This window comes from Penaeus chinensis, chromosome 19 (assembly GCF_019202785.1).
Source record: "Penaeus chinensis breed Huanghai No. 1 chromosome 19, ASM1920278v2, whole genome shotgun sequence".
Taxonomy (NCBI): Eukaryota; Metazoa; Arthropoda; class Malacostraca; order Decapoda; family Penaeidae; genus Penaeus; species Penaeus chinensis.
In genome coordinates, this window is record NC_061837.1 from 13150648 (window position 1) to 13178147 (window position 27500).

Sequence of the window (27500 nt, forward strand, 5' to 3'; positions counted from 1 at the left end):
AAAAAAAAAAAAAAATTGAAACATTCCACCAAACTATTTTGTAATTTTGCCACTCATCCAGTTCTCTACTCCAGTCCATTAACCAACTGAATATATATAAAAAAAAAGAAGAAATAAAATCATTTTTATCATCCTGTCGCATTACTTTTTCATTCTGGAAGCCTTGAACTTCGATATCTTCTTGGTCTGCGTCCCGTCATCAGATTCTGGCTGAGCGATGGCACCCGTTTGTGTGTCGCTACTCTCCTCCTTTTCTCCTACATTCCGTTCCTCCTTTTCTCCTACATTCCGTTCCACAACCTTATATGAGAAGGCCTGTAAAAGACAAGTTAATTGATGAACTGTCAGATACATGTCACAGCAGAATCATCATTTAACAGAACAACCCAAAACAAAAGCCTTCAACATTAAATTCTTTTAACTGCATCCTTAGAATCTATCAGACTTTTTATGTCGTCATAATTTAATCAATTCTAATAATCACTTTAAAATAAACTCAAGACAGGTAAAAGAAAGACTATAAGTTGGGTTTCATTATCTGTAGGATGAAGATGAAGATGAAGATGAAGATGAAGATGAAGATGATGAAGATGAAGATGAAGATGAAGATGAAGATGAAGATGAAGATGAAGATGAAGATGAAGATGAAGATGAAGATGAAGATGAAGATGAAGATGAAGATGAAGATGAAGATGAAGATGAAGATGAAGATGAAGATGAAGATGAAGATGAAGATGAAGATAAAGATAAAGATACAGATACAGATAAAGAGAAAGATGAAGACAAAGATGACAATGACTGTGAAGTTAAAGTAGAAGGTGATGAAGATGTACATGATGTGAAGTGGAATATGAAAATAATGAAGATTGAGATTAAAATTATGATTAAGATAAAAGTGAGGGTGAAGGTGAAGATGAGGATGAATATGACGATATAGATAAGGATGAGGATGAAGAGCTAAATGAAGATGAAGACAATTAATGACAAAGACAAAGAAAAAGAAACAAAAAAAACAAAAAAAACAAAAAAAAACAAGAAATCTAGGGTGGAAAATAAAAGGAATGAAGAGGAAATGAAAAAGGAGGAAAATAGTGCAAAGGAAACAGACAAAAGAAAAAAATTAAGATAAAGGAAAATAACTGAGGGGGAAAACAAGGTAAAGGAGGAAATAATGGAAAGAGAGAAAACAAAAAAAAAAACATATATTAACTCATTGCCGACGGGCATGTCACATACATCCATGCCATGCCTAATGTGAGTTTACTTGTTTAATTTTTTTTACATATAGATGGATACACTTGTACTAAGTCACCAATGAGCCAATTAGGAGTACTGCCTGTTTTACCCATTTACCCTTTTCTCTAATTCACAAAAATATTTTACGTTATCTTATTTTGCTATTACTAATGTTTATAACATTATAGTAATTATAATGTTTATAATAAAAATAACACCATTGATATTCAAAGCACCAGTAAATTTTTTTTTTTTTTTGTCAATTCAAGGAAAGGTGAAATCAGGTAAGGCTAAGCACTAGCAGAGCCATCTATGTGTAGAGACATTTCACAAAAAATATAAAAAATGAGCACAGCATTTTCCCCATTTTTTTGTCATTTTCTCTTTGGGATCCAATTGCATCACGGCAAAAATCTGGGCATTAGGCTGCTGCCGGGAGCACATGAACATGCGTGTGCAGTGGCAAGACTCTATGCCTCCTATCTGCAAAGTTATTTACTCTTTTTATACATAAGCATTTTTAGGACTTGCCATTTTCCAAAGCCCACATTTGCCATTTTATTTGCATTATCCAAATGGTAATACACTCTTTTCATTGCAAAGATTCCATATTATCTCTAAATAGTCTACAACTCAGTGCAAGAAAAATAAAACTATGTAACACTTTGTTTATCTTTACGTGATATTCAATTTTCTGTAATACAACCTGCATCACTGCTCACAGCACCAGGAATATGATGCTAAGCATGGAAATGGCATCCTCCATGGAGCAAGCACTCTTCCAGTCACATCTCATGGACATGACATTCCACACTCGTTCATCAATGGGATTCATATAAAATCACCAATGAGTAAGATAAACCTCCAAATGGGTTTACGCACTCATGGCAAGTTTTTTCCATCACCCCAGCCTTCAGCCAAAACACTCACGACAGATGGTTAGTGTCACCCAGCCTACAGCTGGATTGTCCTGATGGCGTGTTCATATCACCCGCCTCTCAACCCGAATTTTTTCATGACGTGATGGTCACATCACCTGGATCCAAGGGGTTAAGAAGCTGAACTTACCGGTTGCAGTGATTTTCTCTTCAGAGGAGGAGATGGTCTCAGGGGCTTTGGGAGAGGCAAATCGTCCATATCTTCCGTCACTATTTCAACTGACTCTGGGGCATAACGCCAACCGCCTTTGTTATTGGATTCACTTTCACCTAGTATGGAAAAGCAAAAAAAGCAATGGTGAAATTCATAAAAATCTATTCTAATACAATATTGCTCACTAACTACATAATGAATGAATTAATGCATTCATTTCATATACAGAAGTTATTACTCATTTATTTCTTAATTCCATTTTTCACATAATATTCATATAATTCATCTAGATGTTACATATCTAAATAATTAACTACAACAACCTATATGAAAACAAAAATAAAGTTACATGCACTGGTATTTTCCTTAAACATTTTCCCACCCTGAGCAAGAAGAAAAAAATATTAACCTTGCAGAGGCAAAGATGAGGACTTCTTCAGTATTCCTCGAGGGTGAGGTTCATGACTCGCAGTGGCACCTCCAAACACCTTGTAAATATCCGAGGGGCTCCTGACCATTAGGGATCTGCCAGCCTGGCTCTCCGCCATCATAGCTGTCGCTCCACCTGCACCTTCTCCACCCTCATCAGCAGGAGAGAGCTCACATGCTGACGAGTACTTGATGCGGAAGATGTCATCGCTGGTGTTGTCAGGGATGATGGTCTCCAGGGGCTTGATGTCATCAGCCCAGGAGACACGCCTCTTGAGCTTCTCCCTCTTCTTTGGTATGACAGCAGCAGCGGCACTGGGTTTTGCTTTGACCTCTAGGGCAGCTGCTTCAATCAGCTTTGGCTCTTCTCTCACTCCCCTATCAAGCATGGGAACCTCTTCCTCTTCTTCTTCTTCCTCTTCTTCTTCTTCATATTCTTCATTCCAGTTGTTATCTTCATTATCTCCTTCATCTTCTTCTTCACTAGATCCATCACTGAAAAAAATGAAGATATTGAAGCAGTCTAAATTCACACTCAGATAGTTTCAGTTTATCTAGTCATATGAAAGCTATTTCTAAATGACAATATCTAAAGTAATGCCATCATCTTGTATTCCAATAAAAATATTCAATCTAAGTATCTTATCTATGTAAACATTATCACCTTTTCTTGTTTGAAAACAGATTTTCATTCTCTACTTACCTCTACAGTTCATTACAAAATTATCTTTGTGTTTAAAAAATGTTAATCATGACAATCATCCAACTATATATCCATTAGTCACCTGAAGAAGCAATATAGTAAAAAGGCTTTCAACATAATCATGTGTTTGTTGTTTTATTTGCAATTTGTTCAACATGAATCCTACACAGGTAATCTAAATCTGCATATGTGACTGTGTGTTTGTATTCTCAGGATGCAACAAAGTGCAGTGTCCAATGTCAAGCTAATTGGATGAACTATAAAACTGTAATCTATAAATCAAGATAACAGATATTTCTTCCAAAAGCAGAAGGGAAGTACCAGCAATATGGTTAATGAAGTTGTGGGACAAAAGGGGTTATGACATAATATGATTGCTCAGTCAAGTAGTGTTACCTGCAATTACTTGTCTGGGAAGCAAAGAAATTATTATTGGAGCCAGGACTTAGTGAATAGACACTGACAGGCATATGATTAACTCCAAATGTTAATGCATGTTTTCATATATATTGCAAAATATATTGATTGCCTTGTTGTCAAGTAATTGAATGAACATATGCTATAAAATGAAATATTCAAAAGTGTTGAAAATGTGTTTTAGAAAATATGTTGCATATCGCACAAGGGATGAATATGGTTTCAGGGTATATCACTGAAAAGGTTAATAGAGAAACTTGTATGTGTGATTCATCTGTAATGCAATGCCATGTGGCTGCATGTTTCTAATTCAATTATGTGGAGAACCTGACACTGTGTGAAATTATCCCAAACAATATCCCAAGCAACACATTTTCAAGTCAATACTTCATTCCCTATTGAAGGCAGTTAAATGCGACAGGAAGTTTATCTTGTCTGTATGATATATCTTAAAATTCATCTACATCCTACACAATGAGTAAACTTAAGCACTACAATACATTTCAAATTTAAAATAAATTACAATATGTCACAAATTTTTTTCTCTCACTTTTTAACTTGTGAATATAACAGCAATGAGCAGAAAACCACTAATAACAGGCTCACAACAACATGGGTGCAGAGCAAATACACTTCAGAGTCTTCAGTAATTAGTTATACGGAGAAATTGATACAGCCTTACTTACTTCTCTTCCTCCAGCTCAAGTTCATCCAGCCTCTTCATAATATCTTCATAAGTACGTTTGTCTTCCTCGCTGAGCCTCTCATAGAGCGGGCCTTCTGACTTCGATGCCACAGATTCTGTCTCAGAAGACACTTTTTCTCTAACAGTACCATATTCCCGGGCTACACTCTTTTTATGTTCCTCTGCAAAATGAAAATGTAATTATAATAATAATTGTAACACTAATAATAACAGAAATAACAAAAATTATAAAAACAAATAAAACAAACATAAAAAAAAAAAATAATAAAAATATAAAAATAAAATGACATCATCATCAACCCATTGGATCCAGATGCTTCACTGCCATCATGAGGGCCAAAGTACGGGCATTAGGCTTAGGTGAGCATGAACCTAGTGTGTGGCTTGTAGGCCGGGTACATGCAAACACTTGCGTGTGGTGACAAACATGCCTCCCCTTTGCAATGTTATTTTGCCCTTTTAAGCATAAGTGTTTTTAGCTCTTTTGCCATTTTCCAATGTCTATATCTGTCATTTGATATGCTTTATCCAGATGGTAACAGATTATCTTCTTTGCACAGACTCTAGTATCATCTCTCAAAGCAATGTTCTCAGACTACTGTGCATATGCAAACAAATGCAGGTATTGAAGTCACATTCTAGTGATTTTAGATGTATATCAAGTTGTGAAAAAAGCATCCTTAAACAATTTTAGGAGACAAAAATGGTTACAGTTTCTCACAAATTAGACATATTTCATTCCTATGTGCTGGCACATTTATAGTTATAGATTCATTACTGCTGGTCTGTTGGTTACCTGGACTACCATCGACTTCATTGTTTTTTTATTACTTGATTAACCCAATGCCAACAAGCATGGCATGTGGGTTTACATATTTAATTGTTTTTACACTAAGAGGAATTCCAACAAGGATTATTGGACTAATAGCAAACTTGTATACAGGCACTGAAAGTGCTGTAAAGTGTGGTGGGGGCCTTCTTCCCTGTTAGTTCAGGTGTGAGGCAAGGCTGTGTTCTTGCACCAACACTTTTCAACACTTGCATGGATTGGATACTGGGTAGAGCTACTGTCCAAAGTCACTGTGGAGCAACTCTGGGCAATATCAAGGTTACAGACCTTGACTTTGCTGATGATGTTGCCGTTCTCTGAATCTCTGGAAACCCTAGTGGCGGCTCTTGATGCATTTAGCAATGAAGCGAAGCCCCTGGGGCTAGAGGTCTCCTGGACCAAGACCAAGATCCAGGATTTTGGGGGCCTACTAGGAGACCCTGTGCAGTCGGTACGTGCTTGCGGTGAAAACATCGAAGTCACAGAGGGCTTTATATACCTTGGTAGTGCAGTTCACGACTCTGGGCTGTCAGACCAAGAAGTCAGTAGACGGATTGGCCTGGCAGCAGGGGTCATGAAATCTCTCGACAAGAGTATTTGGAGATGTCTGTATCTGTGCAGAAGGACCAAGTTACGTGTTTTCAAGGCCCTGATACAGCCAGTTTTACTCTATGGTATTGAAACTTGGACACTATCTTGTGCTCTGGAATCTCATCTTGATGCCTTTTGTAACAGATCCTTGTGCCGGATCATGGGGTACAGTTGGTGGGACCATGTGTCCAACCAACGGCTTCACCCTGAGACCGGTACAGGACCTGTTACTTGCACAATCCATGATCGCCAACTCAGGCTATATGGCCACTTGCCTCGACTCCCGCAGGATGATCCTGCCCATCAGGTTGTCTCTGTCCCAGACAACCCTGGATGGAGGAGGCCTGTAGGACGACCGAGAAGGTCGTGGCTTCGGCAGATCGATCAAACCTGTCGTGAGGAACTAGAGATGGGCCAGGCCCCTGCCTGGCAGTTCACCATGAGGGACCCTTGTACATGGAAACGAAAGGTGGATGTGGCTATGGGCCCCTGCCAGCATTACCCCCAAAATGATGATGATGACACATAGATGGCTACACTTTTACTAGGTCATCAATGAGCCAATTACGAGTACTGCCTGTCTCGCCTGTTTACCCTTTTCCTTGATTTATGAAAATATTTTACATTATCTTATTTTACTGTTACTAACGTTCATAACATTATAGTAATTATATTATTTGTAATGAAAATAACACCATCGATATTCATAGCACTATTAAAAATATGTTTTTCCCGCCAATTCAAGGAAAGGTGAAATCAGGGAAAGTCACAAGGTCTACTAATTGACTCCTTTGTGGCTAGCACTAGCAGAGCCACCTATGTACAGACACATTTTACAAAAATATAAAAAATGAGCACAGCATTTTCCCCGGCAGCATTGGATTAACGTACAATAGTTACTGTATAACTAAAACTATTAAAAGATTTAGTCAATTTTTTGTAATCAGATGTGTTTTAACTAACAACTGAAGAAATCTCTGGCTATAAATTTTGGGGGATGAAGACAGGACGAGTCTATTCATATTCTTTGTTTATTCTCACTTTCAGTGAATTTTCTCATAAAAGGATAAAATATGTTGGGGATACTCAACAAACGCCTTTCCTGGATAAAATGAGATGTCCTATCTTTATAGATAAAAAATTGCTGACCTTCTTTGCCACTACAGAAACTCAAGTAGATTTCCCATTTCTCTGTAACTCAGAAATCAATGGACTGACCTTTTAAAATTTTGAGTTTTGAGATCCATGTCACCAGAGAATGAAAGTGTCCTAACATCAAAATTGATCAAAAACACCTCTTGTGATTATCCACAATCAACTGTAGACTACTGCTCCCCCAAGTCTTACCTCGACTCTTCTGATATTCTTCCTCTGTCACTTTTTCAACAATGTCTACCTGGTCACCCATATCCCCCTTAAGCACTTCTGTTGTCTCCTTCAACCAATTCAAATGAATCTTCTCTGTAGTTTCAGCTGTTTTGATTTTTTCATCACAATCTGAAAAACAAGAATGATTTTCTATCAGCTTTCCCTTGAGTACATTTAACCATAAAGAAATCTTGTAAGTCATAAATATATTACAAAGAATTATGATTCATCTATCACATCCCATGTAAAAACAAAAAATGCTAGAATGGCCAATATCAAATAAGATTAATATCTAAAAGAATTGACTGAAATTTAAACTGATGTGTCTCAATAAATTTCTTTAATACCATGTTCTAGCTTGCTTGTCTTCTTCCACTTAATTAGCTATCTTACCAATTTTGATTAAAAACAAAATTATATATGCTTATTTTGTAATGGACATCAGAAAAACTAATCAGGTAAAGTACGTAATTTCGTATGAAAATAAAAGAGTTGGAACACCCTGTAGGACCCCATGACAAATTCGATAAATAATTGTAAAACTGATAAAAAAACTGAAGACAAAGATCATCACCACAAAGAGAAGACACAAGATACTAAAGAACCCTACCTTTTAACCTTCTCTTTACAATTTCAATGGCTTGTTTAGCACTTCTTTCAGCAAACCAGTTATCTCCTAGCAGCACCAAGATCTCATTTGTGTGCACAAGTCGCCCTGGCATGAATGCTAGTGAACCAAAGGGCACCATAACCTGAAAGGGAGGATATCATTTAGCTTTTTTCTATTACTGGGTGTATCGTTTGTGACACACATCAATGCCTTGATAAAGAAGTACAAATTGAAAGAAAAAAACATATACCTAACCATAAACTATAATCATAAAAATCCAGTTACATCTAATGTTAATCTATAATTATATAAACCCAATTCCATCTAATTTAAATTATTATATAAAAACAGTAATATTTAAGACGAGAACATTTACAAATCAAAACCACTCACATCATAGGTAGTCTTGTCGGGAAGTGTTTTTAGCCTCTTTTGAAGGTGTAAATAATCTGTACGGAATTTCTTCAACTGACTAATTTCTGTCTGACATATGAAGAGTCTCTGCAAGCAAGCATCAGTCATTAGGTAACAGAGATGATTTTATATATATATAATATATATATAATATATATACAATATATATATAATATATTTATAATATATATATATATATATATATATATATGTACTTATATATTAAATATCATATGCATGCACTCTACTTACAGATAGACAAAGCAATTGGTGAATGAATGGATGGCTATACTCTGGTTGGAAAAGTGGATGAATAGGTTGGTGGATATGGGTATGTATGGGTATGTATTGGTGGGTGGGTGGGTGGGTGGGTGGGTGGGTGGGTGGGTGGGTGGGTGGGTGGGTGGGTGGGTGGGTGGGTGGGTGGGTGGGTGGGTGGATGGATGGATGGATGGATGGATGGATGGATGGATGGATGGATGGATGGATGGATGGATGGATGGATGGATGGATGGATGGATGGATGGATGTGTAGATGGGTGGATGGGTAAATGGACAGGGTGCATGAGTGGGTGTGTTGAGGATGGAAAGATGGATGGATGGACAAATAAATAGATAGATGGATGGATTGATAGATAAATAGATGGATAGAGAGTCTTATATATCTATTCATCTGAAAAGTGATCATCCATCTATCACACCACCATTCTAATTTCCTTCTTAAACTACCAATAAGAAGTAAATGATCAAATTAAATGAAATCAAATTACAAACATTAGCATTTCAAATTCTTCTTCTTTGTAATTACGATTTTTATAATAGACAAATCATATTCGAATTCAAACAGTGATTTGGTGGGATAAAGCTTACAATTATCTAGCCTATTCTGTTTATGTCTTGCTTTTAAAATTAAGTATCCACAGGTAGCCTAGTTATGCCTGAAAGGGATAAAGCTGCTCCTACCAATTGAATACATTTAACAAAACTTCAGTCTATAATTAATCCTAAAGACATGAGTACCGATACCTCATTAGGCAATAAAGTTACATAATGCCTAATTGTTACATTGTTTTTTTCCAATAATCCTTCTGGTGCAAATTATTTCATGATATGCAAAACATTTATTAAACGCTGCAAAACTTACCTCTTCGTGAACCTTTTGTAGTTGTGCCAAGCTTTCCAGATTCTCTTTCAGGGAGATCATGGAGGTATCAGGTCGCAAGGCACTTGCACTTTCATCTTCTTTTCCATCATCACTTGCATTGCTCTCTTCCTTTTCCTTCATCATTTCAACTGTGGAAAAGTATATTATAATCTAGTTACATCCTCATATAAACTTGAAATACATAGAAGTCATAAATTTCAAATTAATGACATCAACATTTTAGCTACACCTAGTTTCCATGCTAAAAATGGCATGCAGCAAAGTTAACACTATGAGGGAAGGGGGGGCTCTTTAACTGGGAAACAAAGGATTCTGAAAAGGATATTGGTAATTGTTACTGGTGGGACCACACCTCAGACAACAATAGGTCATTTATCTTTTGAAGAGCCTGATTTAATACATCACAGGAAATGTATGTACTGTGTTGGTATGTCAAATAGTCAATGAATTGCAGAGCTTCAGATTTGAAAAAATTACTGATGTATAAGAAAAAGAGAGAAAACCTTTAAAAAACATGCAAATAAAACATAAGTAATGAAATAAAATACTTTCTTATGTTACTCTATTTAATGATAAATAAATGTATCTATTATGTATCAACTTAAAATACTCGATGGAGATCAGAACAATGCTGTAAGAGCTCAGCCATGCTAGGAGGTGACTGTATGAAGGGAGAGGCAGGGGTCCTAGGGCAAGGTATTAGGGGGATGGATTTCCAGGTTGTCTCAGATGGCTCGGAGAGGGTGTAGGGAGAATAGGTACCTAAGAGGAACAGATACCTAAACACACACAAGAAGGTCCAGTGTAAGAAATGAGAGTACTGAAATGGTATATTAGTACACCTTCACTATAAGCAATTCATACTGAAACAGAAACAGAAATAATGGCCAGCCAGTTTTTATTTGTTGATGCTTGTCAATGCAACTCAGCTGAAATGGGAACTTGCATACTCAACTGAGGTGGCTTAGACTTTTAGAATTAAGCATGATAGCTTCTAATAACTGCCTATATTTGCAAGTCACTTACTAATTCCTTACTACTTCTTCCTTATCTTTCTACATTTATAGGGCAATAAACTGTAAGATATGAATGTTACTTTGCATCTGATATTTGACAACACTAATCAGGATTCAAAGATAAGAATGATCCCTAAAAAATATCTCATTAAATATAATAATGTTCAAAATTCTGCAAACTGTATATTCAGTGGCTTTAAATCGAAACCAGTCCTTCTTAAACAGATGTATCTTAACAACACATTTCAGCATTAATAACTATTTTGCCTTAATTCACATGAAGTGATAAGTAAACAAGAGAAAGTATGGTGTTAAACACAATTTCTATTTAATTCTCCATCTTGCCTAAAAATAGGCATCTTCTCTCCAACCTTCCTTTTTGTGGATTTTTTCATTTTTATTTTTGTGACAGCCTTTTGGTTTCGTTTTATTAACTTCTGCATAATCCTAAATTCAGATATTTTTATTCTAAATATAACACCAAAACTATAAGAAGTAAAACCATCAAGTTGTACTACTATTTTCTATCATGACTAATTCTCAAGTTCTTACAAAAACGGGACAAAGAACAAAATACAAAATAAAAAAAAAAGCATTTCAATTTATCAGCATCACAAGTGTTCACATATATGAAGCCTTTGAAGAAGTTCTCAAACAAAGATACGATGAACCCATAAACACAATACCAACACGATTTTACTGGATTCATCATTTTATCATCACGGGGAATGTATCACATGCAACATGCAGGAATAACCAAGCAACAGGGACCTTTTTAGCCTGATCGATTACCTCTGCGTAGACACGTTTTGTTTTGAATCAGCTGACTGGGAAGCGCTCGGGTTCCAGCAATGAAAACAATTTTGTCTAAATCTCTAGTGATTTCGAACACTCTATGAATAAGTCATTTAGAATAATTCTAGAATTATTTTAAGGTGAATGTTGATATTCTGCTTGCCTTCATCCTTGATTTTTTTTAATGTAGCTCATGTTTAAAAGTCTCTATTGGTTGATATGAATTTAAACTTATCAAAACAAATAACCCATGCGGTAACTCCATCCACCACATATGCAAGACTTTGATGTTATTTTCGTCACACATTTTTCTTACACACACACACACACACACACACACACACACACACACACACACACACACACACACACACACACACACACACACACACACACACATATATATATATATATACATACATACATACATACATACATACATACATACATACATACACATGCATGCATGCATGCATACATACATATACGTATAAATATATCAATCATTTCCGATAGTCACAAATATCTATCCAAAGTATGAATACCTCATATATACATACAGGCAGACAGACGGATGTGTGTATGTGTGCGTGTGTTGTCTGTGCACACACACACACACACACACACACACACACACACACACACACACACACACACACACACACACACACACACACACACGCACACACACACACATGTATGTATATGTATATATATATTTATATTTATATTTAAATATATATGTTTGTATTTATGCGTGTATGTCGATATGTATGTATGTATATCATCATCATCATTTGGGAGCTAACGCCGGCAGGGGCGCATAGCTGCATCCACCCTTTGCTTCCACCTACGAGGGTCCCTCATGGCGAGCCGCCAGGCAGGGGTCTGGCCCATCTCTAGTTCCTCACGACAGGTTGATCGATCTGCCCAAGCCACGACCTTCTCGGTCTCCTCCACCCAGGGTTGTCACGGACAGAGACAACCTGATGGGCAGGGTCATCCTGCGGGAATCGAGCCAAGCGGCCGTATAGCCTGAGTTGGCGATCATGGATTGTGCAAGTAATAGGTCCTTTACCGGTCTGACGGTGCAGCCGTTGGTTGGACACATGGTCCCGCCAACTGTACCCCATGATCCGGCACAAGGATCTGTTACAAAAGGTATCAAGATGAGATTCCAGAGCACAAGATAGCGTCCAAGTTCCACTACCATATAGAAAAACTGGCAGTATCAGGGCCTTGAAAACACGTAGCTTGGTCCTTCTGCACAGGTACCAGCATCTACAAATACTACTGTCAAGAGATTTCATGACCCCTGCTGCCAGGCCAATCCGTCTACTGACTTCTTGGTCTGACAGCCCAGAGTCGTGAACTGCACTACCGAGGTATATAAAGCTCTCTGTGACTTCGATGTTTTCACCGCCTGCACAGGGTCTCCTAGCAGGCCCCCAAAATTCCAGGAGCTTCGCTTCATTTCTAAATGCATCAAGAGCCGCCACTAGGGTTTCCAGATATTCAGATAGAATGGCAACATCATCAGCAAAGTCAAGGTCTGTAACCTTGATATTGCCCAGAGTTGCTCCACAGCGACTTTGGACAGTAGCTCTACCCAGTATCCAATCCATGCAAGTGTTGAAAAGTGTTGGCTGCAAGAACACAGCCTTGCCTCACGCCTGAACTAACAGGGAAGAAGCTCGACAGGCCCCCACCACACTTTACAGCACTTTCAGTGCCTGTATACAGGTTTGCTATTAATCCAACAATCCTTGTTGGAATTCCTCTTAGCCTCAGGATCTCCCTGAGTGATTCGCGATGCACCGTATCAAACCCCTTCTTGAGGTCGATGTAGGCTGCGAGCAGCCCACATCCGAACTCACGAAGGCGCTCTACAATGACTCGAAGCGCCAGGATGCGGTCTATTGTGGACTTACCAGGAGTGAATCCAGATTGCTCCGGCCTCTGGTGCCTCAGCAGGTGGTCTCTGATATGTCTCAGTAGGATGTGCGCGAGTACCTTGCATGATACACTCGATGACTGCTGCAGTCCTAGCGATCCCCTTTCCCATTCCAAAGAAGGATGACCACACTCTTCAGCTTGGAGATCGCCTGACTTCAGTCAGAGAGGGTGGATCCTCGCTGATGGGTGGGTCTGGCAGAGGAATCTCAACATTACCCGCATCCATGTTAACTGATGGTGGATCAACCTGATACAACTGCTCAAAATACTCAGTCCAACGCACACGCATCCCATCAGGATCTGAAATTATCTGGCCACTTGCTGAGCGGACTGCAGTCGTCTGTGAGGAGGGCTTGGAGTTCAGCTTTCTCGGGGCTTGGTAGGCATGACGAAGGTCATTTACTAAGAAATGGTTTTCGACCTCCTCTGCAAGATAAACTGTTCCTTATCCCTTCTCAACAGTGACCTAGTCCTGCGCATGTATATGTATGTGTAGTATACATTCACACACACATACATGCATGTGTGTATATATGTATGCAAGTATGTATATGTGTATTCATGTATGTATGTATGTATGTATGTATGTATGCTTATACGTATGTATGTATGCATGTATGTATTTATGTATGTATGTACGTGGATGGATGGATGGTTGATTGTTTGTATGTACGTGCGTATGCATGTGCGTACACATGTATGTATGTAGTATGTATGTAAGTATATATGTATATATGTATTATATGTGACTGTGTGTGTACGTAAGTACGTGAAGATATTAATTCACATTCATACCTTTTCTACGTACGTATGTATGTATGTGTGTGTGTATGTGTATGTGTGTGTATGTATGTATGTATGTAAGTGTGTGTACGTACGTTCGTATGTATGTATGTATTCATATATACGTATATTAGTAAACACAGTAATTAAAAAAAAAAAAAAAAAAATGAAATTCCCTCTTGTGCATCTCTCGTAAAGTCGACAGATAAGTGAACAGTGTCTCCTTCGTCTCATTGATTGCCGGAGAGAGACCTCTCAGAGAGATTATCAATGGGTTGTCTGTAATAGTATTATTTTTCTATCCGCTGTTAGTGTTGATACATCGGCATAATGAGGGCCAAAGCAGGTCAGTCATTTCTCAGTGTGGGTTATATGATTTTAATCTAGAACTGTCGATATGAGTTGTGTTGCATAATTTCTTGTGTAAGTTGTATCGATATTTTTTATATTGAAATTATTATTAATTTGTTCTTTATATTATTGTAATCGATTGAGTTTTGGCAGTATTAAGTGTTATTGACTTCGCAAATTCATGGCGTATATTTGAAATTTTGAACTGTATATTGTTATATATGATAAACGTGGAACAAGGTAGATAGTATTTGAAATCAATAGATTAACACAATGTCGACGGGTATGGTATGTACGTACATGCCATGCCCACTGTGAGTTTACTTTATTGATTCTTTTTACACATAGATGGCTACACTTAATAAGTCACGAATGAGCCAAGTACGAGTACTGTCTGTCTCGCCCGTTTACCCTTTTCCTTGATTTACGAATATATTTTACGTCATCTTATTTTACTGTTACAAATGTTCATAACATTATAATAATTATAATGTTTATAATAAAAATAACACCATTGATATTCATAGCACTAGAAGAAATACATTTTTCCCACCAATTCAAATTAGGTAAGGTCTACTAATTGACTTTTTCGTGGCTAAGCACTAACAGAGCCATCTACATGCAGAGCCATTTCATTCTGGAATTTGAGCCACTCTGGTGCCACTAGTGATGCCAACCATGCCTTATGCACAGAGAGATGGCAACTTATAGAATCTGTACATTAAAGCTATGTGTCACACAATGTCTGCTCACCTTCATTCGGTTTGACTGCTCATACTGAAAGGAAAACTTGTTCAGATTTGGACTGCATGCAACAAATTCTATGGCCCTCTAGCCTTACATTCCAGTGAATGCCAACAAAATTCTTTGTGTATAAGTGGCAGAATAGAGCTTGATAATAAGCTCTTACTTACCAAAATATATTTGGCTGAGGTCCTCTTTATTAGTTATTTTTATCCATAGTACTTCAGGTATATTTTCCAGAAAAGATATAATCACAGCCATAGATAACACTTATATGTATATGGGTCAAAATCTCTATTTCATGTGATGAAATATGTATAGACCTACAAGATTCATGGTATAGTTTCAGTTTCCCACAGCCAAGGTAAAATTTACCTTAAAGGACAGAATGACTGAGTGTAAGACACTTTTTGTCTATGTTATTACCTTCACAAGTTGATAGTAAGAAAATTATACAGCATGTCATACTTTGGTACATGTTTACAGGAAAATGTAATAGCATTACAATAATTGAAGAGAAAATCTACAATCACTATAACATGAAGTAATCTGGTTAGGCAAAAAATGCTGCACAGAGAGAAAGTCCACGGCTATTGGGTGGGGGTCTAGGGGCGGAGCTTCTAAGATCGAAATATGGCAGTTGGATGAAGGTCTGGGGCAAAGGCCCTGGGTTAAAATAAATTGGCAATGTTTGCAGTTTTCCAGGAATGGCTGCAGTAATAAGGGCTTAATTATATGAATATATGTATATGTATATATATATATATATATATATATATATATATATATATATATATATACATATATATACACATACATATATATATACATGCATTGTATCTTTATTCTCTATGTATTTTAGTTTTCTAATGTATAAAGATATAAATAATTATAAGTATAAAATTTTCATTTTGCATAAATGTCCTTGACACATACTTGCTAAAGATGCATTGCCACTGGAATTATTCCTCGCATTCTCTTTTAATTGCAGATCGACTAGCATGGTTTTTAACACCAGGTGGACGTCGATTTGCACGTGCAACAATCTTTTTAGGAGGAGCGGGAGGCTTCCTTGCCTTTTACTTGCCCAACACGTTATTGTTAAAAAAATACAAAGATGTCACACAGCTATACAGGTATGGATTCATTGAGATTCTTTACATTCTTGCAAAGATTCTGCATGAGATTGCCAATTTAAGTTTTTAGTGATTTTATTTCCTATTCTTTTTTTTCTTTTTTTTTATCTATTATAGTATCCCTTCACACAGTATTATATTCAAAATACGTGTGTGTATATATATATATATATATATATATATATATATATATATATATATATATATATACCTTTTTTATTTTTCCTAACTTTAGATATTTATATTTCTCTTTTTCAATTATTCTCTCCATATAGAAATGGCCTCCCAGTTGCAGTTTCCCCAAAGATCAAATCTCTTGTGGAAGAGGTGATGAACGACCTTGGTAAATCTACTGCAGAGAGGAAATTAACCTCTGTGTATACTGGCTATGGCTTTGACCTCTTCCATGCTGGGTCAACCATGGTCTCTTCGGGATGTGTGGTTGGTGTGCCACTCAATTTCAAGTACTCTGAAGTGGAGGAATTTGATCACACTGGAATTACTGTAAGTATTCTCCTCACTTTTACCTTTTTTAAGGATTTCTTTTTACTTTTTCCTGCTTCTTTCTCTTTCTCTCTCTCCACTTTACACCCATACATGCACATTCTCTCTCTCTCTCGCTCTCTCTCTTTCTCTGTTTATGTGAGTGTGTGGCATGCTAACTGATTAATTTAATTCTTGATTTACCCATATCATTCTTGGTTGTAAAATTAAGTCCAGTTCCTTTTTTCCACAGTTGAACAACCAGCCTGTTGCATGGAGTTCAGCTGAGGGGAGTTCTTTGATGAAATCCCTTGTCCTCAGTGATGAAGCGAAGAAGTTTGCCTTAGCTAGGGAACTCGTGCATTTGGACACAGGAGAACCATTTGTGTATGGGGCAGTCACAGCTGGTGTGGTTGGCATGGGATATACCATAGCTTCAGGACTCAACAGAACCCAACAGTTCTACATGAGGCCACGAGGACTAAGAGTCGTCCTGTATGGCTTGGTGTCATTGTTCAGTTACAGCATGTGGGTGTTTGGGAGAGATTTGGGAGCTAATCTCTATGAAGCTGATGCAGATAAAGCAGTTGCAGATCTTGGAGAGAAATATGCCCAAGGGGGCCTGGAGTTCTATGAAAAAGTGCTGCAGAGAAATGTGGCATTGCGGACGCTCATGGGAACCACAGGAGAGAAGTTATATACAGCATATGGGAATGACCAGGTAAAGTTTTTGTAAACAGTATATTCACTCTCTCACTCTCATTCTAACTCTTATTCTTTCTCTCTCTCCCTCTCTCTCCCTCTCTCTCCCTCTCTCTCCCTCTCTCTCCCTCTCTCTCCCTCTCTCTCTCCCTCCCTCTCCCTCTCCCTCTCCCTCTCCCTCTCCCTCTCCCTCTCCCTCTCCCTCTCCCTCTCTCTCTCTCTCTCTCTCTCTCTCTCTCCCTCCCTCCCTCCCTCTCCCTCCCTCTCCCTCCCTCCCTCTCCCTCCCTCCCTCTCCTTCCCTCCCTCCCTCCCTCCCTCCCTCCCTCCCTCCCTCCCTCCCTCCCTCCCTCCCTCCCTCCCTCCCTCCCTCCCTCTCCCTCTCCCTTTCTCTCTCCCTCTCTCCCTCTCCTTGTTTATCTTTCTTTTTGTCAATGAATTGTTGAACTATTTATCCAGAATAGTATCTTGATATATATGTGGATCTATAGTTTTATTCAGTTATTATTTTGATATTTGTTCATTACTGATATGCTTCACAGGTGCTCCTTAGGACAAAGCACATCCCTTTCACCCTACGGAGAGACTATTTCAAGCAGAGAATTAACGAATACAGTAACCCTCAAAAGGCAGTGCAGCCCCAAGCAGATGCACGCCCAGAGTCGGCCCCTGAGACCCTCCCTATGTTAGAGGGGAAGAAGGTTCCTTGATATATATTGTTTATTTTATAAATATGTTCGCAATCATATTTATAAAATAAACAAGTCAGAAGTTCAGAAGATTTTCTCCTCTCAGTTTATGTGAATACATTGGGTTATTGATACTTATGGATCTTGAAGGATGATGAAAATCCCTGTCCAGAGTTGAAATTAACTCATGTATTTATTACATTACAATATATATATATATATATATATGTATTTATGTATGTATGTATATGTGTATATATACATATTTATATATATGTAAATATATGTATATATAAATATATATATATATATATATATATATATATATATATATATATATATAATGTATGTGTATATATATATACATATATACATACATATATATATATATATACATATATATATACATATATATATACACACATATATACACACACTCACACAGATGATATTATTCAAAAGGCAAGGGGAAAAAATATTTGATATGGCATGATGCTGTAGTATTTTTTGTATACAGTTGAATTTTGTAAATAATGAAATAAATTATTATGTGAAAATGTATTTGTTTTTGTTTGTTTTGGTAAAGCCAGTGGGATTTAACCATTAATGCCCTTTGCTATTGCTGGGGGTTAGAGCTACTCAAGTTTCTCTTTTTCATGATTAATATTTTAATAAACTTCAGTTTTGATTGAGAAACTGACTATGGCACAAAAGCCTTTCATAGAATTTTACAATGCAAAAAACAGTTACCATGGAAAAGTGAGAAAAACTCAAATTGTAAAAAAACTACCATGTTCACACTCTGTGATGACTATTAAGCTCTTTCATCTGTTGTATAGTATTTTTTCATACACAAGATAGACAGTATTAAAAAGCCATACTGTTAATGACATACAAGTGATGGCTGCATAATGTAGATTAAGAATTTAAGTGTACACCTGTAACCAGATGTCTTCTGCTAAATAGTATTAAAACATTTAGTATGGATAATTATATTGCTAACAGGTGGGGAACAAGTGTGTGTGTGTGTGTGTGTATGAGATTCACTTGTATAAAGTGTATTTATTTGATCTGTATATATTGATCACGTTAATTGTTATGTAACTTGTGGTGACACAAGCATTATAGCTCATAATATAGCTGGTTTGGTTTGTCTTGAGCCAACATTAAAACTATAAAAATTCAAGCATCTGATGATACTGATAACAGCATTACAATACTAAGCAATAAATTTATATTCATATTTTAGATTACTTTTTTTTTCAAAATATTACATATAACTTTTACTCTTTACTAGTATTGTGACAGCTTATAATTTAGATTAGAAGTACTAGCTTTAACAATCATGATGTCATATCTGTGCCTATTACTCAAATACATTTTCATGCTGACTCACTTTTTTACTTCATAGGTTAGGAAATGATTAGTAATTCTTCCATTTTATCGTAAAGATTGTTCAGCGTTTGAACATGACAATCAGGTTCGAGTACAATGATTTAGGATGCTCCAATGGAAGTGTAGTTTAAATGGAAGGTAAAGGTAAATACCATCTTAATTAAAGTATTTGTTTATGTGGTCAGATACTCATATATTCAGTTATTTATTTGTGATGTATTTGGTTTTGATATAACATCATGTATGTTTCATTATATCTTACAATTTGTAAATATCAATATTATACCTGACAGTCACTCTGCAACTTCCTCATCATTGGTGATAAACCTAATCTTAACATTGTTTAGGCAGTATTATTAAGGAAAATGCACTTATTTAACTTAAAACAATAAACTACTCTTTTTTTCTGATTTCTGACATGGCTGCAGAAATATGAATGAAATGAGACCCAGTGTTCATGATTTTTATTAGTAATTTACAACAATTATAACAAAAAAACAAGAACAGATGTCTTAGACTAGGAGCATCTCTCTCTCTCTCTTTCTCTCTCTCTCTCTCTCTCTCTCTCTCTCTCTCTCTCTCTCTCTCTCTCTCTCTCTCTCTCTCTCTCTCTCTCTCTCTCTCTCTCTCTCTCTCTTCTTTCTCTCTCTCTGTATATATATATATATATATATATTTTTTTTTTTCCTTTCTAGTAATTATTTTTTTTATTAGTTTTTTTTTTTTTCTTTTTCTTTCCAATGGCCTAAAAATCCCTGTATTTCACATATCCAGTAACAGAATCTAACTATGCTTTTCGGAGGGTAATCATTTGAAGTGGGCTTCAATAATTATTTGAACAGTATTGATAATGTTAGAACTATTCAGCTGCTTCTGTAGCCTTTGCATAATCCTGCATGTGCACAGTATTTGACAGCATATTACATTTAACATACACAGAATATTATAATGATGGCTCTTGTGTTTCTGAGGACCAGTGAACCTGAGCCATAATTGTTTCCTATGCCAGTTATTGAACCAAGTGCCATCCAGCCATAGCTTTTAGCCCATTCTATATCCTACTATGTCATTGTTACATATCTCCATGATGATTATCGTCTATTATAACATAATTTAACCTTACTGTTCTTGATTCACTAGTATAAGAAATGGTGTGAATGCTATCTTTCTGCTGTGATAGAAAGGGTGGTGTAAATGAGGTGGTGTTATCATTGGCCATTTATAAGGAAGGTTAAATTATATTTGGCTCTAATTATAATACAGTATAATAGGTTTAGTTCATTCTGTGTCTATTCTCAGTCATTTTCACATGCTCAAAAAATGCATTATAAATATTGGAGTTAACCTTCAATGGCGCAAAACAAAGAAATTATTGTTAGACTTCCAAGGGTATGTAACTTCAACATTTTCCATTGACCATTTTATGTGTAAAAAAATTAATTCAGCAGTCCATAACATTATCATATAATGCCTCATGATGATTGTAGAGTTAGAATTAAAGTATCACTCTTGTTCGTAGTTTGAATACCATATTTTATTGCAATAATTTTTTTTTTTTTCCCGTGTCAGATATTTACAAAGAAAAATAGCCATAATTCGGTGACAATTTGCTGTTGCAATCTATCTTTTTTTCCTTGATTTATGCATTTTCATAATGTTTAATGTAAAATTTGTTGTGATCAAGCTTTTGCAACTATTCGATCACATATGATCTGGGATTTTTTTAATAGTATTTCTCTGCAATTTGTCAAGGTCAGCAAGTTAGATGGAACAAAGGATGTCTCAAACCTAGTAATATATGAGACACTAAGACATTACCTTACACAGTTTTCTTTTGCAAGAACTCAATCTGTACTAACGCTGGACAACTTTATGCAGTCCTTAATTGATCTAGTCAATGATTCAGAACTGAATCACAGAGCTGATCAAATGAAATCTGCTCAGAGAATTAAACCAGTTGCTATTGATAGTCAATGTTGCTATTCTCTTAGTAAGTTCTTGGGCTTTGATAAGAAATGCAAACCCTTCATCAGAGGCATAACCTTTATGTAGATTTTTCCAAGATGAAAGTCTCCTTCCAAGATCTTTCATTCAACTTCTTCAAATCTCTATGGCCATCATAGAATTGGGGTTTTCTCAATAAATGAGTTCATATGCATTTAATTTTCTTTTGGTAAACCCCAATCACAGAATGAGATCAGATTAATAAGTATAGTTACATTCGTTATATTGATTCTTAGGTATGTATTTAACTCTAAAAAGAAGTGGAAGAAGATAACTTTGAGGGAGTAGGAGCCCAAGACATCACTAACATGATAAGGTGCTTTATACTGTTGCGAAATTTGTCCATTGCAAATGCAATTGCACAACCAACAGTTTACACGAGTATTGGATTGTTTTTGGCCACGATTTCACTATACCGAGAATTTGAAGATACATTGTTTATTTAATGATAAACACAGTCCTCTCTACAATAATTTATTGTGATTCATGATACCGAAATGATGAAACAAAAATTGAATAACATCTTAGATCTGTTCATGACCAACAATGATATACTGGCGACAACAATCTGGTCGCTGTCATGATCTTCACCCCAACAACCTCCAACCAGGCCCATGTTAAGGGTAGAATGATATTTCTTCCCCTTTCTTCCAACGAGCAGACTTGGACTCCATCAAACAACAACTGAGCGGGGTTGGTTGAAAAGAGCCAAGACCTGTCTGCTCCTGCCATCATTCCATGCGTCACAGCCCCTCAGTCCTCCATCCCTAGACATTTCACGCACGCAGCAGGTTTCGAACTTGTCTCCATTATAAGCGACTCCATCATCATTTCTGCTATTTATCATTATCGTTTTGATATCACTACTAATAATAGTATCAATATTAGCAATGGTGATGATAGTGATGCCAATAGTAATGATTGTAATAATAATGATAGTGATGATAAGAGTACTGATGATAATGACAGTGATTGTAATAATAATGACGGTAATAATAGTAATAATAATGACGGTAATAATAGTAATAATAATGACGGTAATAATAGTAATAATTATGGTAGAAATAATTGTTATGATGGTGACAACAATAATCATTATCCTTATTACTATCTTGTTTTCCTTATCATCCTTATTTTTATCAGTATCCTTATCATTCCTATCTTTATCATCAACCTGTCTGTATCATTCTTATCATTATTATCCTTACTATTATCATCCTTATTATTATTAACATCCTTACTTAAGGATGATTATCATTATCTTCCCTATTATTACCCATATTATTACCATTAACTTCCTTATTATTATCCATATTATTATCATCCTTATTATTATTATCATCTTTATTATTATTATGCAACCATTGTAGCAAATATTTTAAAGTTACATTCACTTCATGTCCTGATAAAGTTAATAGATAATTAATTAATTCTCCTTATTAGATATGGAGAATCTTAAAAGTTATAACATTAATATATATTTTATTGATATTATTATTGTTATTATTATTATTATTATTAATATTATTGTTATTATTATTATTATTATTATTATTATTGTTATTATTCTAAATTTTTTTCCTTAGATTTCTTATTATTTTTTCTTTTCTCTTTATTATTTTTTCATATTATTTATTTTTTTCTTATTATTATTTGCCTATGTTATTTTTTGCATTTTATATTATCATTATTTTTGCTTATTATTTTTTTCTTATGTTTTCTTAGTTTTTTTCTAGTTTTTTTTTCTCTTATTATATTGTTTTCTTCTTAGTTTTTTTTTTCTCTTTTATCTTTTTCTTCTTACTTTTTTCTTGTTTTTATTTGTTTTAAATCTTATTATAAATGATTTCATAATATTATTTTGTTATTGTTTTCTTATTAACATTATCATTTTTGGTAACACGGTCGGGTGGGAACAAGAGGGTCGCGTTCGAATCCGACACCAATGGTCTGAGATTAAAAAGGAAGGGCATCCGGCCAGGGCAACGGCTGCCAGAAGTCCTTATCATTATTTTTCTTATTTTTTTTTTTTTTTGTTTGTTTTTAAGATTATATATGTATTTATAAGATTATCCTTATTTTATTAAAGATTATCATTATTTTTCTGAAGATTATCATTATTTTTCTGAAGATTATCATTATTTTTCTGAAGATTATCATTATTTTTCTGAAGATTATCATTATTTTTCTGAAGATTATCATTATTTTTCTGAAGATTATAATTGTTTTATGATTCTCATCCTTGTTCTTACGATTATCATTATATTTTATGATTATCATTATTTTTCTTATGATTATCATTATTCTTTTATTATAATAATTATTTTTCTTAAGATCATCATTCTTCTTATTATTATCATTTTCTTATGATTATCATTATTCTTTTACGATTACCATTATTGATATCTGTATTCTTTTAAGAATAATTTTTGTATGATTATTTTTTTCTTATAAGATTATTTTTTATGATTTTTTCATTATCATTCTTACTATTATTTTATTATTGATGATATTATTACTGCTATTATTCTATTAATAATATTATAACTACTAATATTTTATTAATTATATTATTACTATTATTATTATTATTATTAATACTATTATCATTATTATTATCATTATCATTATTATAGTTATCATCCTTATTATTACAACCGTTGTTATCAACCTTATATTATTTGCATTTTATAATTAGAGGTGTAATTAAGATAATTTAAGATGAACATTATTTTATTATCAACATTATTATTACTATAAAAATAATTATTATTATCATAACCTTTGTTCTTAACCTAATATTATTTGCAATGTGTAATTAGAGCTGTAATTAAGGTATTTCTCCAAAACTAGTCAAGGTCATGAACACAGGACGTGCCTCTCGATCCTAGTTCCCGGAAACATATACTTAAACGATGTACTTTACTTAAGACAGACATTACCTAACACACGCCCACGAGTGCCCACAATGAAGGTTTTAATGCTTTATTTCCTTTGTTCACAGACTCTGAGCTTAACAGCTTTTTGGAAGCTTCCATAATTTTAGTTCGATGATTATGAAATCAGAAAGGAATGAAACAACTCAGTCTATGCCAACGGTGGACGACTTGATGCAGTCCTTACTTCGTCAGGTAAAGGTATCTTCAGTAATTCAGGAGCTGAACCACATAGATGATGCTCAGGGGAAAATAGATGATGTTGGGAGTCGACGTCGGCGTTCTCTTGGCGAGATGTTGGGTTCGGATAAGAAATACAAACCGTTTTTCGGAGGCATAACTTTTACGTGGATTTTCGCAGAGGTGAAAGTTCCGTTCCGAGATCTTGACTTCTTATTCATCTTCTCCTTGTCCTTCGGAGAAATGGAGTTAGTTGTATTCCTAATAAAATAACACATACTTATATATATAATTTGTAAACCACATTGCCCTTGACAGAAATGGAATTATTTGTATTCTTAATAAAATAACTTACAAATATTTATATATTTAAAAAAAAATCACATTTGTAGAATAAGTTTATTTAGCTTAGTGTAGTGATTATGTAGCCACTGCAGCAAACATTTTTAAGACATCACTCAGTTCATTTCCTGATAAAGGTAATAAGTAATTAATTAGTTGTCCATATTTAGAATATGTAATTAATACTCAAAATCCATGCTACTGCAGTTGTTAGCATGGATAACTGAACAATAAATCTTAAAACCACTGAGACTGTCATGATTTTACGTATGACTAAGATTCTTCGTTTGACTATTATCGTTTTTCGTATGACTATGATGATTTTTCGTATGACTATGATTATTTTTCGTATGACTGTGATGATTTTTCGTATGACTATGTATGACATGAATTTGCGTATGCTTGTGATCATCCACATGGAAACGAGCAAGGTGCCCATATAGCCTGAGTTGGCGATCCCGGATTATGCAAGTAACAAGTCCCATGCCAATCTCACAGTGTAGCCGTTGGTTGGACACATGGTCTTGCCAACTGTATCCAATGACCCGGCGAAGAGACTTGTTACAAAAGGCATCAAAATGAGACTCCAAGACACTAGATAGCGTCCAGGTTTCGTTTCCATAGAGCAAAACTGGCATTATCAAGGCCTTGAAGATATGTAGCTTGGTCCTTCCGCATAGGTACCGACATCTCCAAATGCTCTTGTTGATTGAGTTCATGGCTCCTGCTGCCAGACTAATCCGTCTACTGATTTCTTGGTCTGGCAGCCTAGAGATATTGACTACACTACCAAGAGTTCCCCTAACAGGCCCCAAAATTCCTGAATCTTGGTCTTGGTGCAGGAGACCTCTAGGCCCAAGGGCTTTGCTTCATTGCTAAATGCATCAAGAGCTGCCACCAATGACTCCAGGGACTCAGATAGGATAGCAACATCATCAACAAAGTCAAGGTCTGAGAACTTGATATTGCCCAGTGTTGCTCCACACTGACTTCGGGTAGTTCGACAGGCCCCTACCACACTTTACACCACTTTCAGTAATGGTATATAGGTTTGCTATTTGACCAATAAGCCGTGTAGGAAGTCCCCTAAGTCTCAGAATCTCCTATGGCGATTCTCGATGCACCAAGTCAAATGCCTTGGTGAGGTCGATGTAGGCTGCAAGCAACCCACGACCGAACTCACAATAGCGTTCCACAATTACTCAAAGCGCTGTGATATGGTAAATTTTGGACTTGCCAGAATGAATCCAGATTGATCCGGTCTCTGGTGCCTTAGTAGGTGGTCGTGGATCTGTTTCAGAAGAATGTGGATGAAAACCTTGCCTGGTATGCTGAGGAGAGTAATGCCAGGGTAGATGCTACAGTCCCAACGGTCCCCTTACCCCTTCCAGGGACGACCATGCCCCTCAACAGGTCAGGGGGAATGGTACCAGACTGCCAGATGGCAGTCAAGACTGCATGCAAGCCCCTTTCCATAGGTTCATCCCCAGCCTTTAGCAGTTCAGTAGGGATATCACATATGCCTGCGGCTTTCCCACACTTCAGCTTAGATATCGCCTCCCTATCCTCAGTTAGAGTAGGAAGTTCCTCGCTGATGAGTGGGTCTGGCACAGGTACTGTGATGCCACTTTCTTCCAAGCTGACTGTTGGAAGGTCTACCTGGTACAGCTGCTCAAAATATTCAGCACAATGTTCACAAATCCCAACATGATACGAGATTATCTGGCCATCCACTGAGCGGACTACAGTCATTTGCAAGGAGGGCTTAGAGCTCAGTTTTCTCAGGGCTTGATAGGCAAGGCGAAGGATATTTACCAAGAAATGACCTTCAACCTCCTCAACAAGGTTCCTGATGAACCATTCCTTCTCCCTTCTCAGCAGTGTCTGAGCCCTTTGTACCAAATAGCGACGCAAATCCTGATTGCTATTCAGTCAAGCTATGTGTCACTTCAATGACCTCTAATGTCTCCAGGGAGATGGAATTCTGCCTTGCCCTCAGGCGTATGCCAATTGAGTCATGTGCTGCATCGAGTGTTTCGCACTTAAAAGACTCCCACAGAGCAACTGGGTCAGTCAGGTTTTCACGTTCTGTGAATCGATCAGAGACTGCCACAGCAAACCCACGGGCACACTTCTCTTCCTTTAGTCTGTCCAAGTGAAATACCCTAGAGTGGCCACTGGAGGGACAAGGAATTTTGAAGTGGACCCGTAGGTTAGCCACTACCAGCACTTCGGTAAACCCTGCAGTTCTGGAGGCTCCTCCATCAAGTGCTGACAAGAATGTGTTCGATCTCCTTGGCCACAGTACCCATATCGCTATACCATGTCCAGCGATGCGGGTTTTGGCGCTGATACCAGGAACCAGAAATCCTCATTCTCTGGGACCGACAGACATCTCGTAGCCAGCTCGATCACAGCCAAATACCGACC

General features: G+C 36.3%; 2 protein-coding genes across 2 annotated transcripts in view; one reads left to right on the forward strand and one right to left on the reverse strand.

Moving 5' to 3' along the window:
* Positions 1-11678, reverse strand: part of LOC125034908 (unconventional prefoldin RPB5 interactor-like) — a 13462-nt gene extending 1784 nt beyond the window's left edge. The window contains exons 1-10 of the mRNA XM_047626955.1: positions 11620-11678; positions 11369-11469; positions 9540-9688; positions 8375-8482; positions 7982-8123; positions 7351-7500; positions 4564-4744; positions 2738-3252; positions 2305-2444; positions 1-315 (exon numbers count right to left, since the gene is read on the reverse strand). The exon at positions 1-315 is cut by the window's left edge and continues 1784 nt beyond it. Coding sequence (XP_047482911.1) covers positions 142-315; positions 2305-2444; positions 2738-3252; positions 4564-4744; positions 7351-7500; positions 7982-8123; positions 8375-8482; positions 9540-9688; positions 11369-11469; positions 11620-11678 — 1719 coding nt within the window. The 3' untranslated portion in view covers positions 1-141. The remainder of the gene's footprint in view (positions 316-2304; positions 2445-2737; positions 3253-4563; positions 4745-7350; positions 7501-7981; positions 8124-8374; positions 8483-9539; positions 9689-11368; positions 11470-11619) is intronic.
* A 2647-nt stretch (positions 11679-14325) lies between these two features.
* LOC125035207 (transmembrane protein 177-like) lies at positions 14326-18502 on the forward strand. Its single transcript, XM_047627449.1, has 5 exons — positions 14326-14456; positions 16197-16341; positions 16617-16845; positions 17078-17545; positions 18067-18502. The coding sequence occupies exons 1-5, from the start codon at positions 14441-14443 to the stop codon at positions 18232-18234; spliced, it is 1026 nt and encodes a 341-aa protein (XP_047483405.1). The 5' UTR covers positions 14326-14440; the 3' UTR covers positions 18235-18502.
* Positions 18503-27500: the final 8998 nt, after the last annotated feature.